Below are 15235 nucleotides of genomic sequence, written 5' to 3' on the forward strand. Positions count from 1 at the left end.
AGTGGCATAAATTTACATAAGAGAAAGAAGGTGAGTGTTGAAAACAAGATGTGTCTTCTTCTTCGTCCTGTTAAGGAGCCACGGTAATATTACCGTGTCATGCTGTTCTTCATGTTATAAATTATCTAATTAGTTCAAATCCAATTCCGTCATGCTTTTCTCCATCACGTTGCCGACTGCCCCGCTGGTGCCGCGGCTGCACCTGGGCAGGTAGAGAGCCTGTGTAGGGAGAGAGTGGCCAACCGGACGATACGGCGACCATTTTTCTGCCAAACTGCGGGCGGGACTTTTGAATGGCCAGTAGTGGAGTGGAGTACACACTCACCGAATCAAAAGCACAAGACAATATGGCGAAATCATTCGGTAAATGCCTTTCTTTACAGCTATAATATACTCATAGTAGCCTACTACGTACAGCACAGGAAAATTTGATACAGCGGCTGTAAAAATTATTCGTTACTTGAATTTATCTCCTTTAAAGCTCGTTTACTAGACATACTGCAATGAAAGTAAAGTAAATAAAAAAAATAGTGTATAGCATTTGTTTTGTATCGGAAGTGCATAACGCTAAATATTTAACGTACCTGTATTACGTCAGATGAATGAAAGTCGTAAGCAATTGTTTAGTTGTGGCATGCAATAAGTGTGAGACGTATTACTACTTCTTGTCACGTCTTCAAACTTTTTGCATGTCATAAGTAAACAACTGCTTACGACTTTCTTTCATGAATACCTCTCGTAGACAACAAACGAAAAGGATTACAAAAATCAGGTAATGTTAAATGTAGGTTACTGTAATAACGACCAAATATAACACGAAAACTAACGCATCCCTTCTACCCCACAGCAAGCAGGCCTATTAAAAACTGTCTTCAAGAGTACCTACAATTATTTACTACCAATAAGGTTTCAGCAACATTAGATACACAATCCCATTTTAATTCTATGTTTATAAAAATAATGCATTATAATAATTTTCACACAGCCAATTTACAGGTGTGTTTTCTAATTTAACTATGTATATTGCAAGTTGTTTTATATGTAGTAAAAAGCAAAAACGACTTACTTCGCATAGATAAGAGTACTTGGTTGGTTTCCACAAGGCTCCTGTTTGATTTATGTCAGTCCTGTTGACTGCTACTGCCCACTGCTTTCGTCTTTCTTCATTGCGTGGAAATGCTAACATGCGAAATCCACCTTCGCCTCTATTGGAACAACCAAATGCAGCATAACCTGGCATTGTTTAAGAAAGTCTGCAGAACTAATTACAGATGTTAAAAAGAATACTGTACAATTACTAACGTGTTTACTTCAAACATGTAGGCCTACCGACTCCATCACAAAACGCTTCATTATTTCAACTCGTATTTAAGATCGCAAACGCTAATTACGTACTAAAAACGATATACAACTAAATCGAACATGCATGCACAACGCATAACAAGTCTCTCAATAATTCAAATACCTTTTAATCGTTTCCAAAAGTCCTCTGAACTTCAATTCAAATCAAAAGCACGGCGAACATAGGAAGCGCGAGAGACGTTTGGCAGAAATATGGCGCCAAAGCTAATCAACCAATCACGGGCTACTTCACCTATGGCCACTCTCTCTGTATACAGGCTCTCTTTGGGCCGCGCCTTGGGAAACAGCGGCGACTGCGGACGAAATTCGGGTGCGTCGCAGTATACCTGAGCGAGCAGACAGCGTCTTTCGCCGCGGGGGTCTGTCGCTGACGCAAGCCGCTGTCGCGCCTCGGACAACTCATTTATATCGTCCGAGAAGACCGCGTCGCGGACACTGCTGTTGCTGCCACCCAGCTGCGTGGAACCACCTGCTATCGCGCCGCCCCACGTTCGCCGCAGAGGAGCCTCTTGCTGCCGTCTCTGTGAGGGTCCTGGCGTCGACGCCCGGGCGCTTACGTTCGCCGCCGCGCCGTTCAGCCAGTCGCCCCGCCTCCCGTGCCGCCGCATCGCACCGGCCGCCGCCCCCGCACTCCACACCGTCTCTCTGCCGCCGTCTACGCGCCGCAGCTATTGTAAGTGTCGACATAGCGGAAAGAACAGACTACTCTCCTGATGGAAGTTTTCCCGTGTGAGAGGCCAAGACTAGTGTTTTTTGTGCCAATAACTTCAATTCAGAATGGCGTTTTGTGTTTCTATACCAGATTGTGGTTTTATACACCATTTCTGCTGCTCCTTGTGTGAATTGTTTCCCTCAGTAATTGAAAGTACGTGGTGTAAAATTAAGTTTTGTATGTTATTTAGTTATCGCATGGCCACTCTCTCTGTATACAGGCTCTCTTTGGGCCGCGCCTTGGGAAACAGCGGCGACTGCGGACGAAATTCGGGTGCGTCGCAGGATACCTGAGCGAGCAGACAGCGTCTGTCGCCGCGGGGGTCTGTCGCTGACGCAAGCCGCTGTCGCGCCTCGGGCAACTCATTTATATCGTCCGAGAAGTATCTTTATACAGTAACGTTTTGAGTTTGGACAGCTCCCCTATTTTCTTGTTATATGTGTGTCAGCTGTACTATTTGGTATCATGCTGAGCGCTGTTTACTTCACAGTCGCTTATTTAATTTCGTGCGTAGTTGTAATGAGCAGAAGTTTCTGTAGGTATATTTTTGAGAGTATTCGATTAATCTCCAGGGATTTGCAGCTAGCAAAATGTGTCTGTCAATCATAGAGACTCCCAGCCGTTCATGGCATTTTCTTCAGTTTCACTTTCGTACCACGATTTATCTTATTTTCTTTCATCATTTCTATAAGTACTATTCCTGCACCCCGATGAGAGTAGGCTCTTACGCCTTGCTAAACAGACGTGAGAGCACCACGGACCGCGACAAACCCCTTCTGTCCGAAAGCCGCGTTTGCAAGGCCGCTGAAATAATCGGGGTGTTCGATCGCTGTACCTTGATGGGGATGTGTTTTTATTGCGAGACCTGGCACAGACGCGAAATCGCGTCTAGGCCGTGTGAGAAAAGTGGCAAACCATTAAATTCTGACCATCCTGGTATTGTTTAGCAGACTACTAGTGGGACTGGGCGACTTCAGACCCCAAGCGCGTATACGGTCGTAATTACACGATTAGCACTTCCGTTGCCGCTGCCTGACATGCCGGATTGCGGAGGAAAAGGATTGAACTTTCTCGGTCTTGTCTTTCTCTTCTTTCAGCATCTCTTTACATTTTGTCCCCTCATCTTGGCCGGCCGTGGTGGCCGAGCGGTTAAAGGCGCTACAGTCTGGAACCGCGCGACGACCGCTACGGTCGCAGGTTCGAATCCTGCCTCGGGCATGGATGTGTGTGATGTCCTTAGGTTAGCTAGGTTTAAGTAGTTCTAAGTTCTAGGGGACTGATGACCTTAGAAGTTAAGTCCCATAGTGCTCAGAGCCATTTGAACCAACCCTCATCTTGAAGTCTTCCTCTGCCCGTTCCTTTTGTTTTTCATAAGTAGAAGTTGCTTAACTGGTTAACTCAGTGCACGAAGCTACGATGTATTAAGTAATGTACTGAAATATGAGTTATAATGCATGATGGAGTACCTATCTAAGTTAACGTGTGAGGACATGATAATTTTCGGCTGTTGCCCGCAGAGGACAGCGAAGTTTGTTGATATGAAGATATGTATGAAGTTGTTCTTATTGAGGTTACTTGTGAGAAGGCGAGAGGTCCCCTGTGGATAATATGGTCGAACGGAATTGCGTGCAGTCAAGAGTTCGTGTGTCAGTCGTTGTAAGTGATGTCGTTTCTGTTGTACAGATAATGTTTTGTGGTAGAAGCTAAGGAGGATACGTTTTCTGATAATGTGGAGTTGACTGAGTGATGTTAAACGGTGAATTTTATGCTGTCGCCCCCAGAGGTCAGAAAGAGCAGCGAACAATGTTTCATTTTACCACGAAGCGCGTTTCAATTTCAGACAACAATGTGTCTTTGGAATCGTTTAAATTGTTACGTGTGAACGCTTACTACTATAAGCAGAGGCCGCATGGTACAAACACGTGGACTAGCACAGCTTTTGCCTTGCAATAAGCCAGCCATGCACCCACATGCTACCACTTCCATTTCCCGTCTTAGTCTTGTCTGCCACAATTAAGTTTAATTTTCAGTCATTTGTGGTATAAGTTTTGAGTGAGTGTAAACAGTGTTGAACATCGTGGGAATCTGTTTTCTTTCGAAAGAATGCATTAATTTAACCTTACGTAGGTTTTTCTACAATGTTACTTTTTACAAGTCTGATTTGTTCGGTACTTCGCTTTGTTGTCAAATAAAGAATATACGGTGTCTGTTCTGTTTGTCTTTTATTGTTCACTGATCCATTACACTTCAGATTTTCATCTAATTCTTGTAATTAATGCCCCACTGCTCCGCAGACGAGCTAAGTCCATTGTCGGCTTAGAAGCATTTATTTCCGTTCCTTTCTTCCAAAGTATCAGTAATAAGAGTTAAAAATCGTTTTGCGTGTATTTTTAATTCTACTGTATGTTGAACTGTTTATCCTTCTTATCCTTTCTTTTTCCGATTTTCTCTTGCCCTGTGATCGGCGAAAAAATAAGCACTCTTTTTTTGCTCATCTGACGTCACCAGTATAATTTCCATCCGAAACTTATGCTACAACTTCCCTTGACATGACAGTTCTTTTACTTATTAAAATAGTGTTATCCTAGAGCGTCTGTGTTGTGTGTCAATGCCGGCCGGGGTGGCCGAGCGGTTCTAGGCGCTACAGTCTGGAACCGCGCGACCGCTACGGTCGCAGGTTCGAATCCTGCCTTGGGCATGGATGTGTGTGATGTCCTTAGTTTAGTTAGATTTAAGTAGTTCTAAGTTCTAGGGGACTGATGACCTCAGAAGTTAAGTCCCATAGTGCTCAGAGCCATTTGAACCATTTGTGTGTCAATGCAGACACATTCCGTAAATGGTGGCCAACATTTTCTGAGTTTGATGTTGCTGAGATTACACACAGAAACTCGCTAGGGCACCACCGAAATCTGAAATTATGTATTCTTTATCTGCCTGTTTGAGTCGTTACACTTTGTCTTATTGTAAAGATGAAATTCTATTGTACCACTCTATTTCTGCCACTGCCGTTTTATATTAATTCAAGTACTGTACTAACGATCTGAACAAACCCTTCTCAGACCTTGTTTTCGTCGTGCAAACGTTAACATTCGTTCACTTACAAGTTTAGTGTCACTCTCTGCCGACAGTTACTAGTGTTTAAGTTGCTGTCAGATAGTATTGTCATACTGTTTTCGCGCGTACTTAGCGTTATATCCCTGGAACATATCACCAGCTATGAGTTTAGAAACATAGTTTCTCCGAGGTCGCTACAGCAAGCGCATGTATAACACGAGCGCTGGCTGGGAAGCTTTACTCTCCCCTCTGACCCTTCCGTCCCAGAGCGCCTATCCCTCCACTCTCCCCTTCACACCTCTATTACAGACCGCAAGCCACGTAAAGCAGCCAGCAGTTAGTAGTGGTGGGGGAGCCATCTATTACAATGCAGTCAGACAGTGCGCTAGCTGCTCTCCATTCGGCAGTTGGCGACCGACTGTCGACAAGTAACGTTACATATGCATTCAAGAAACGTGTCAAGCCAATGATTTACGCCTTTGTGAGGAAGACCACTTGATCAAACAATATAAAACGTGTAACGTAGAAAAATAACAAAGCATGGTAATAGGATGAACAATGATAATAATAATAGGTTACATTATTTGTCGTTTCTGTCGATCAATGCAAGAAATTACCGTGATGAGTAACTGGGAAAAACCACGGCCCATTTATTTATCTTTCCCGTTCGAACTGGGAGTGAAGTCTTGCGAAATAAAATTTAAAAAGAAGAAGAAAAGAAACGTAACGAAAACTGTATATTTACTCGCACATCCTGGACCAGCAGTGGCTTTTCATTATTCTCAAACAATTTTTACAATATTCATTAAAATTATTGCAGTACATGAGATTAATGGGAAAAACTGCGACACATTTAAATGATTTAAGCAAATGTCTGAGCGGTCTACATGCACAGTATCTTGTCGGTACGCAGCTGAAAGAATCTTATTTCAGAAAACATAAAAAAGGTCTGTCATATATTGCAAATCATTATTTAAAAAAAAACAATGGCTTTTCTGTTTCTAGACACCTCACTTACATCAAATACTTTATATTTGTCGTCGATATTGTTTCTACTGTACGGAGTTGTTACCATACCTAACATAAAACAAGTTTCCTCTCGCTTTTTGTTGGGGCTAATCTCGGGGAGAGCAAGGACATATTTCGGTAATCTTTCGAACAACGCGCGCCGATCAAGGCATAGCGCATTTTCCCTCCCCCGTCTGCCCCACTTAGGCGGCGTACAACGTGAGCGAACTGTTGCGAAATCGGCACGGCTCGGCGAGCGACCGAGCGAAAATATTGAACAGTGGCCAGCTGTTCAATTGTCCTGCGTAAGCGCATACGCACAGGGAGGACGCTATCGGTTGATTTGTGGACGCGGTTGCGGTTTGCCTTGCAACGTCTGAAATTTTGGTCATAGCTGTTCTAGAACGTAGTGTATTGTGGGACAAAAGAAATACATTTGGCTGTTCTAGAACGTTGTGTATTGTTGGACTAAAGAAATAAATTTGGCACTTAATGGATTGTGGAAAGTCTTGTTAGCGGATCAATATATTGACGTGTTTCGATACACCATCATAACATAGCCGTGTTAAAAAGGAATGGGAGAATTACGATATGAAATGCCGCATAATGATTATATGCAGAAGGTCGACGTTCCATCAGTATGTCCAAAGAAATACAAGATCGTGCCACATAGCCACACAGCTGCGGACACAACAGGCATTGAAAACAGCTCATACATTTATGTAGCCTAGTGCCAAGCTGAACGTACGTAGAGACCAGTAACGGTGAGGAAAACAACTACCATCACCAGATGGTACTGGTCACTACAAAACAGCCCATTAATGACTACTGAAAAATGGATATCATACACTGAATATCGAATACATACTACACAATTTGAAAACCATGGAGCAGCCATGCAGTTGTAGTATTTTTTTAAAAAAATTATATGCTGCACAGAATAACAGTAAATAATATAACAAAACATACAGATAATTTGGAATGTTAGCTCCTACAATCACTAAATGTAGAGCAGATACCAATAAGCCGTAAACTATAACAACATGCAAGGTATAAAATACAGAAATAATGACTTTAGTTCACAAACGATTTCAATATGAGCGTGAAATGTGACAGCTTCATGTGTATCACCTTACTGATACCTTCTTTATGTTAGTAATTATAGCATCCAACATTTCCCATGAAAACTGTATATTTTGATGTACGAGTATAATTTATTGTTATTCTGTTCAGCACATAATTTAAAAAAAAAATACTATGCCTGTATGACTCCTCCGTGATTTCCAAATTATGTAGCACGTAATCGATGTCCAGTGCGCGATCTGTTAGTTACACTTTTCGAAAGTCGTTTGTGCAATGTATTAGTTGCCAACGACATCTGATGATGGCAACTGTTTTCCTTGCCACTACTTGTCTCAATATACGTTGAGTTTGGCACTAGGCTTCATATATGTATGAGCTATTTTCAGTAACTTATGTGTTCACCGCTATGTGACTCGTTCTGGTATTTCACTGTAAGTATTGATGCAACGGCTGACCATTGTGCATTTGCATTTCATATTGTAATTCTTCTTCTTCTGTTTAGCGCGACTATGTTCTGATGATGTATCGAAATGGGTTAATAAATTAAATTGCGACCAAGACTTTCCACAATTATGTACCAGTTCTGAATGGTTTCCTACCTCATAGATGGATGCATTTATCTATCAAGTGAAGACAAGAGAAACAGAAATGATAATAATCGTCATATTTTCCCTTCTTTGTATCAAATTTTATTCAAAATACAATTTAAAATTTTTCCTCGCTATCACGGTTGCTCGTGATGAGGCATTATGTCTCTAGCCTTGTGCTGTTTTTGGTATATTTCGGTACATATCCTAGAAAAATGTAAGTTCAGCCTTATTTATTGATTAGCGAACACAGATCATATTGAGTAAATAAACTTATAGCTTTCACAGTGTGTATTGCATTTTCATACATTGGTTTCGAGAGGTTTGTGTAAAATTATACACACATCAAAAAAAGTTTTGCATCGCCTCGGTTCCGAGAGTTGCGGAACATGTACAGAAAATTGGAATAGGGATAAACATAAACATCATTTCGCCCTTTTTATTGCTCATGGAAACCACACATTCCATGTTCTACCACCATACAGCGAGACCTTCAGTGGTGGTGGTCCAGATTGCTGTACACATCGGTACCTCTAATACCCAGTAGCACGTCCTCTTTCAGTGATGCATGCCTGTATTCGTCGTGGCATACTGTCCAAAAGTTCATCAAGGCACTGTTGATCCAGATTGTCCCACTCCTTAACAGCGATTCGGCATAGATCCCTCAGAGTGGTTGTTGGGTCACGTCGTCCATAAACAGCACTTTTCAATCTATCCCAGGCATGTTTGATAGAGTTCATGTCTGGAGAACACGCTGGCCACTCTAGTCGAGCGATGTCCTGAAGGAAGTCATTCACAAGATGTGAACGATGGGGGCGTGAATTGTCGTCCGTGAAGACGAATGCCTCGCCAATATGAGGCCGATATGGTTGCACTATCGGTCGGAGGATGGCATTCACGTATCGTACAGTTGTTACGGCGCCTTCCATGATCACCAGCGCCGTATGTCGGCCCCACATAATGCCACCCCAAAACAGCAGGGAACCTCCACCTTGCTGCACTCGCTGAACAGTGTGTCTAAGGCGTTCAGCCTGATCGGGTTGCCTCCAAACACGTCTCCGACGATTGTCTGGTTCAAGGCATATGCGACACTCATCGGCGAAGGGAACGTGATGCCAATCCTGAGCGGTCCATTCGGCATGTTGTTGAGACCATCTGTGCCACGCTGCATGGTGTCGTGGTTGCAAAGCTAGACCTCGCCATGGACGTCGGGTGTGAAATTGCACTTCATGCAGCTTATTACGCACAGTTCTAGTCGTAACACGACGTCTTGTGGCTGCACGAAAAGCATTATTCAACATGATAGCGTTGTCAGGTTTCCTCCCAGCCATAATCCGTAGGTAGCAGTCATCCACTGCAGTAGTAGCCCTTGGGCGACCTGAGCGAGGCATGTCATCGACAGTTCCTGTCTCTCTGTATCTCCTCCATGTCCGACCAACATCGCTTTGGTTCAGTTCGAGACGCCTGGACACTTTCCTTGTTGAGAGCCCTTCCTGGCACAAAGTAAAAATGCGGACGCGATCGAACCGCGCTATTGCCCGTCTAGGCATGGTTGAACTACAGGCAACACGAGCCGTGTACCTCCATCGTGGTGGAATGACTGGAACTGATCGGCTGTCGGACCCCCTCCGTCTAATAGGCGCTGCTCACGCATGGCTGTTTACATACACTCATGGAAATGGAAAAAAGAACACATTGACACCGGTGTGTCAGACCCACCATACTTGCTCCGGACACTGCGAGAGGGCTGTACAAGCAATGATCACACGCACGGCACAGCGGACACACCAGGAACCGCGGTGTTGGCCGTCGAATGGCGCTAGCTGCGCAGCATTTGTGCACCGCCGCCGGCAGTGTCAGCCAGTTTGCCGTGGCATACGGAGCTCCATCGCAGTCTTTAACACTGGTAGCATGCCGCGACAGCGTGGACGTGAACCGTATGTGCAGTTGACGGACTTTGAGCGAGGGCGTATAGTGGGCATGCGGGAGGCCGGGTGGACGTACCGCCGAATTGCTCAACACGTGGGGCGTGAGGTCTCCACAGTACATCGATGTTGTCGCCAGTGGTCGGCGGAAGGTGCACGTGCCCGTCGACCTGGGACCGGACCGCAGCGACGCACGGATGCACGCCAAGACCGTAGGATCGTACGCAGTGCCGTAGGGGACCGCACCGCCACTTCCCAGCAAATTAGGGACACTGTTGCTCCTGGGGTATCGGCGAGGACCATTCGCAACCGTCTCCATGAAGCTGGGCTACGGTCCCGCACACCGTTAGGCCGTCTTCCGCTCACGCCCCAACATCGTGCAGCCCGCCTCCAGTGGCGTCGCGACAGGCGTGAATGGAGGGACGAATGGAGGCGTGTCGTCTTCAGCGATGAGAGTCGCTTCTGCCTTGGTGCCAATGATGGTCGTATGCGTGTTTGGCGCCGTGCAGGTGAGCGCCACAATCAGGACTGCATACGACCGAGGCACACAGGGCCAACACCCGGCATCATGGTGTGGGGAGCGATCTCCTACACTGGCCGTACACCACTGGTGATCGTCGAGGGGACACTGAATAGTGCACGGTACATCCAAACCGTCATCGAACCCATCGTTCTACCATTCCTAGACCGGCAAGGGAACTTGCTGTTCCAACAGGACAATGTACGTCCGCATGTATCCCGTGCCACCCAACGTGCTATAGAAGGTGTAAGTCAACTACCCTGGCCAGCAAGATCTCCGGATCTGTCCCCCATTGAGCATGTTTGGGACTGGATGAAGCGTCGTCTCACACGGTCTGCACGTCCAGCACGACCGCTGGTCCAACTGAGGCGCCAGGTGGAAATGGCATGGCAAGCCGTTCCACAGGACTACATCCAGCATCTCTACGATCGTCTCCATGGGAGAATAGCAGCCTGCATTGCTGCGAAAGGTGGATATACACTGTACTAGTGCCGACATTGTGCATGCTCTGTTGCCTGTGTCTATGTGCCTGTGGTTCTGTCAGTGTGATCATGTGATGTATCTGACCCCAGGAATGTGTCAATAAAGTTTCCCCTTCCTGGGACAATGAATTCACGGTGTTCTTATTTCAATTTCCAGGAGTGTATTTGGGCGGGTTTAGCGACGTCTCTGAACAGGCAAAGGGACTGTACCTGTGATACAATACCCACTGTCAACGTCTATCTTCAGGAGGTCTGGGAAATGGGGCGATGGAATTTTTTTTTTTTGATGTATGTAAATTTATATGTTATGCAGTGTGATTACGTGATGATATTACAAACTTTCGGAGATGATGGATAACGATAACTATATCAATTTGTGGTAACTGATCTTGTTCTGAAAAGGGCCGAGTCAAACGTTATAAGCGAAAATCACTCTGCTACGCCTGACAGTGGACTTTTTCTACTGAAAGCTCTTTGCTTACCTTGTTTTGGGAGGAGGTAATATGTACCAAAGCAATAAAAAAAGAAACTGACCAGTAAACGTGAGTTCTAAATTGCATACCTTAAGAGCTATGAACACTTGTTCATCTTTGTGAAATACAACACTTCTACTGAACAAGTGCTCATAGCTCTTAAGCTATGCATTTTAGAGCCTTTGTTTACTTTGACAATTTCTTCTTGTTTTGATCCACACTACCTCCTCCAGATATATGGAAAACAAAGAGTTTGCATTAGAAGAGGTCCACTATCAGAGCTATCTGAACGATTCTCGCTTATAACATTTGATTCGGTTGTTTCCAGAATTTTTCGTCAAATTGATACATTTGCCATTCTCTATCGCCCCTTAAAGTTTGGAACATCATCACCCTGTGGAACCAAAAGTACAAGATGACCCATAGCTATATCTGTCTTTGGCGGCACCTGCAGTCTTCGTACTTGCTGGAAAAGGCCGCATTAGATATTCCTTTAGAGGGAATACTGCATCCCTTTGGAAAACATCTGGACACTTGATAGTGGATCCTGGCAAAAAAAATTCGTATTTTTAGGTTTCCCATTTCTGTGACATGTCCGAAGGAACAGTCATCAAAAACAATTACGTCATTCACTTTGCCGTAGGAGCCTACATTCACCATTACAAAGCAGTAATTTGCATCAATGGCAGCTAATAATTCAATAGAAAAGATTTTTAGCAATAATACATGCAACCAGATTTACTGGGTCTTTATACATATGATGAAATTCTCCATGAATATGTCTTTTCAAAAACCACTATACAACATTAGTTTCACTCCTTTATTGTAGACAATGGGTGTTCAGTATTTGATATTTAGGGTACGAGTTTTTCATTAAAGATGCCTCTCGTCTGCTCATAATGAATGTGCTGTGTCGAATGGTCGAGCGTACTGGCGGCGGAATGGCACTACTGCCTCCACGACCTCTTCACGACTGACAGTGAGCTGTTCAGGCAATTTGCTCTGCGCCAGTGTGCTGAAATAAAATATTTTAAGTTATATTTTCTCCATACGGTAGTTAGGTATGGCTTTCACTTAAGCTTTAAAAACGATTTCGATATATTGGCTGCATTTAATACGCAACAATGTATCATCTAAAACAAACAAAACGTGAAGTAGCCAGTGTCCACATTCTTCATTATAAATCCTTCAAATTATTGTGACAGCCTATTTAGAAATGAAGTATGACAATAACTATGACCAATATCGAAAAAATAGACACCTCATCATCAACCTAGACGTAAAACTGCAAGCTAGAAAAACTGCAATTTTTCTGTGCCATTTAGCATCCTCAGTGTGGAATGAAATGTATTATATGGTGAAGAAATCGCTCAAAACCGAAATAAGTGGTTTTTAATTTTTTAAAAGAAAAGGAGAATCTCTACCGAACAACCAACTCCAGGAGATGATGCAGCTCTACTTCATTAACAGACAGTGTTTTTTACAGCAAGATAATCGTAAACTCATTTTTCTCATGTACTGTCATTAGCCGCGAGGCTGGGGCTGCGCGTGTAGCGCAGAGTAACCACATCGCACAGCCTCGCGTTGGATCGCTCGGCTATTAGAGCGAACCCGCACATTTGGGACTAGATGTTATGGTGCGCACAGACCCAGCGCGGAAAAAATCCTCTTGTTATCTAATGAGGCAAGGCAGCTCACAATGGCATCCGGGTGGCGGTATCGATCGGCACGGGCCCGCGCCTGCCGGCGAGCTGAAATGAACGAGACATACCTTGCCTGTTTTTCGCGCGCCCGTTGGCGACGCCCTGAGCTAACAGAATCGAGGCGCACGCCTTGCAATATTTCTGAAGCAGTTTTGCAGATACTAATCGCAAAAAAAAGAAAAAAAATTATTTTCGTGTTACTTATAGCTTCATATGCCATGTTCATGGTGACGTGCTCAAAATTTCGATGATGGTCGCACTGATTGTAATATTCTCATTGATGTGAGATGCTACGAGAAATTCAAAATAAATTTGCAATGAAAAACATGGGTCGCTGTGATTTTGCGTTTGGTGCATATTACACCATATATTGCTGCGAATGAAATTTAGCTAAGATACTGAATTTTTCTTTAGACTTGGGAGGAGGTCTCTATCTGCCTTCAACCTCGAGAAAATAGAATTTATGTAGCACATACACTTCTGGCTACACGCGCCCGAGAATGAAATATTCATGACGTACCTCATGTCTAGTAAACTAATCGAGATATCGATACGAGACTTTGGTAAGTTATACCATGCAAAGAGGAGAGTATTTTGCCATATGGGTAACATATGGAACTTTCTCATCTATGGCGATAGAGCAGAAGCTATGGTTTTTATGTTATTTTTTCGATCCATTACTGTAATTTTTTAGCCTCTTCGGCAACAATTGAATAGAGGATTTGCTAGTATGGAAATAAAAATGAAATTTCTTATCTTATGACACAGGAAACCGAGATAACGAGGTTTTCTGTAAGGTATGGACACCCTGATCACCTATCGCTTGTTTAATAAGACACTCTGTTTCAAGATTCTGGAACAATAGGTAATACTAGGTGAGCTTGTGCAATTTATACTGCGTTTTGGCAAAAAGAGCGGAATTAAACCCGTCAAAAAGAGAAATGTGTTCCTTCTTCATAATTTATGGAGCTTCTTCACGTGAGAAATGGCTAACAATTCAGACAAAGATAAATTAACAATTGTATTGCAGTTTTGGCGGAATCCTGCAACGAACCGTATTTTTAAAAGTGAATTACTGGAACGGAAACTTACCAAAGGATTTTCTCCCTGTTTTTCATCTTAAAAATTAGAAAATAATTCGCAGGAAATACTGTACCATATTTCTGTTCCTATCCCCATTTAGAGTGAAGTGGCGAACTTCTCCACTATAATTATCTATTAATGTGTTAAAGATAGATTATATATATTTTTTATCTATTTTAACCCTAATGAGTAGTCTCAAGCGGTTCATAAAGTAATGACTATTGTGTTTCTATAACATTCTTACCCGCAGATACACAGGCACTAATTTAGTTATTTCTAAAAGAACAAGATTGTATTTTTGCTGCAGAGTAGAACTGAATCAATAAAATTCTTAGATCCATGATAATGGAATCAGCTTAGAAATTAAATACATCAGTCATTCCTTTCATGAACTGTATTTTACTTTAACTCAACTGCCTTAAGCAGCTAAACTTACGATTTTGAATTGTTTACCTTAGGATCTATTTTGAAACCTCTTTTTAATCTTATAGACAAAACTACCTCTTCAAATGGAACAATCTACTTATATTTCATGAGCTGTTATTTTATCATTACTGTATGTCACCGCTATAATGGTAGAGCACAAATTCCTCGGATTCTAAGGAAATCAGTCACCTGTTTATATTCAGCAATCAGAAATTTTTCCGTTATTCGGAATGAGTATGTGCTGAGTAATATAAGAAAATATTTTGTACTTCTGTATTTTAGTGTAGGTTAACATAAATACGATTTTTGTGTGTTTTATGGTACACCATCTCTTGCATTTGCTAAATGAAATCTGTATTATACTGAAATTGCCTTAAATAATTGTAGTCTGTGGAACTTTGTGCAATTCGTACCTATCAAAAATAGTTAGAGGATGCAGCAAGATTATTCCTTTGTTATTGCTGTTCACAAATGTACTTATCCAATTCTTACTCAAGTTGGGCGTTAATGTTTGTATCATGTTGATTTATTATGATTGTCACCCAAATACATTTAATTTACTAAGAATATTACATCCTTACACAAAAATTGAAAATTTTACCTTTTACTATTTACTTACATTATGAAATTTGATAAACTTGACTACATCTACGTCTCCTCCCACTTACAGTAAATGAAATATTTCAATGGATCCCTCCCATAGCATTAAGGCCACTGCTAGGGCAAACGGTCTTTTTGTTGTAAACGATGTTAGTCCCCACCCTTCTTGAAGGGGGAGGAATGTGAAAGGTGCAGACAGTCGAGGAATATTTTTAGG

At 42.8% G+C, this 15235-nt stretch overlaps 1 protein-coding gene across 2 annotated transcripts in view; it reads left to right on the top strand.

Annotated features, from left to right (window-relative positions):
* Nucleotides 1–15235, top strand: part of LOC126248380 (uncharacterized) — a 53065-nt gene that overhangs the window by 6496 nt on the left and 31334 nt on the right. The window contains exons 1-3 of one of the 2 annotated variants that reach the window (XM_049949319.1): nt 6–30; nt 211–363; nt 1620–2035. In XM_049949319.1, coding sequence (XP_049805276.1) covers nt 294–363; nt 1620–2035 — 486 coding nt within the window. In that variant the 5' untranslated portion in view covers nt 6–30; nt 211–293. Of the gene's footprint in view, nt 1–5; nt 31–210; nt 364–1619; nt 4271–15235 lie in introns of those variants that run through there. The other variant, XR_007545468.1, reaches the window with a different exon arrangement.

The sequence above is a fragment of the Schistocerca nitens genome, chromosome 3, assembly GCF_023898315.1.
Source record: "Schistocerca nitens isolate TAMUIC-IGC-003100 chromosome 3, iqSchNite1.1, whole genome shotgun sequence".
Taxonomy (NCBI): Eukaryota; Metazoa; Arthropoda; class Insecta; order Orthoptera; family Acrididae; genus Schistocerca; species Schistocerca nitens.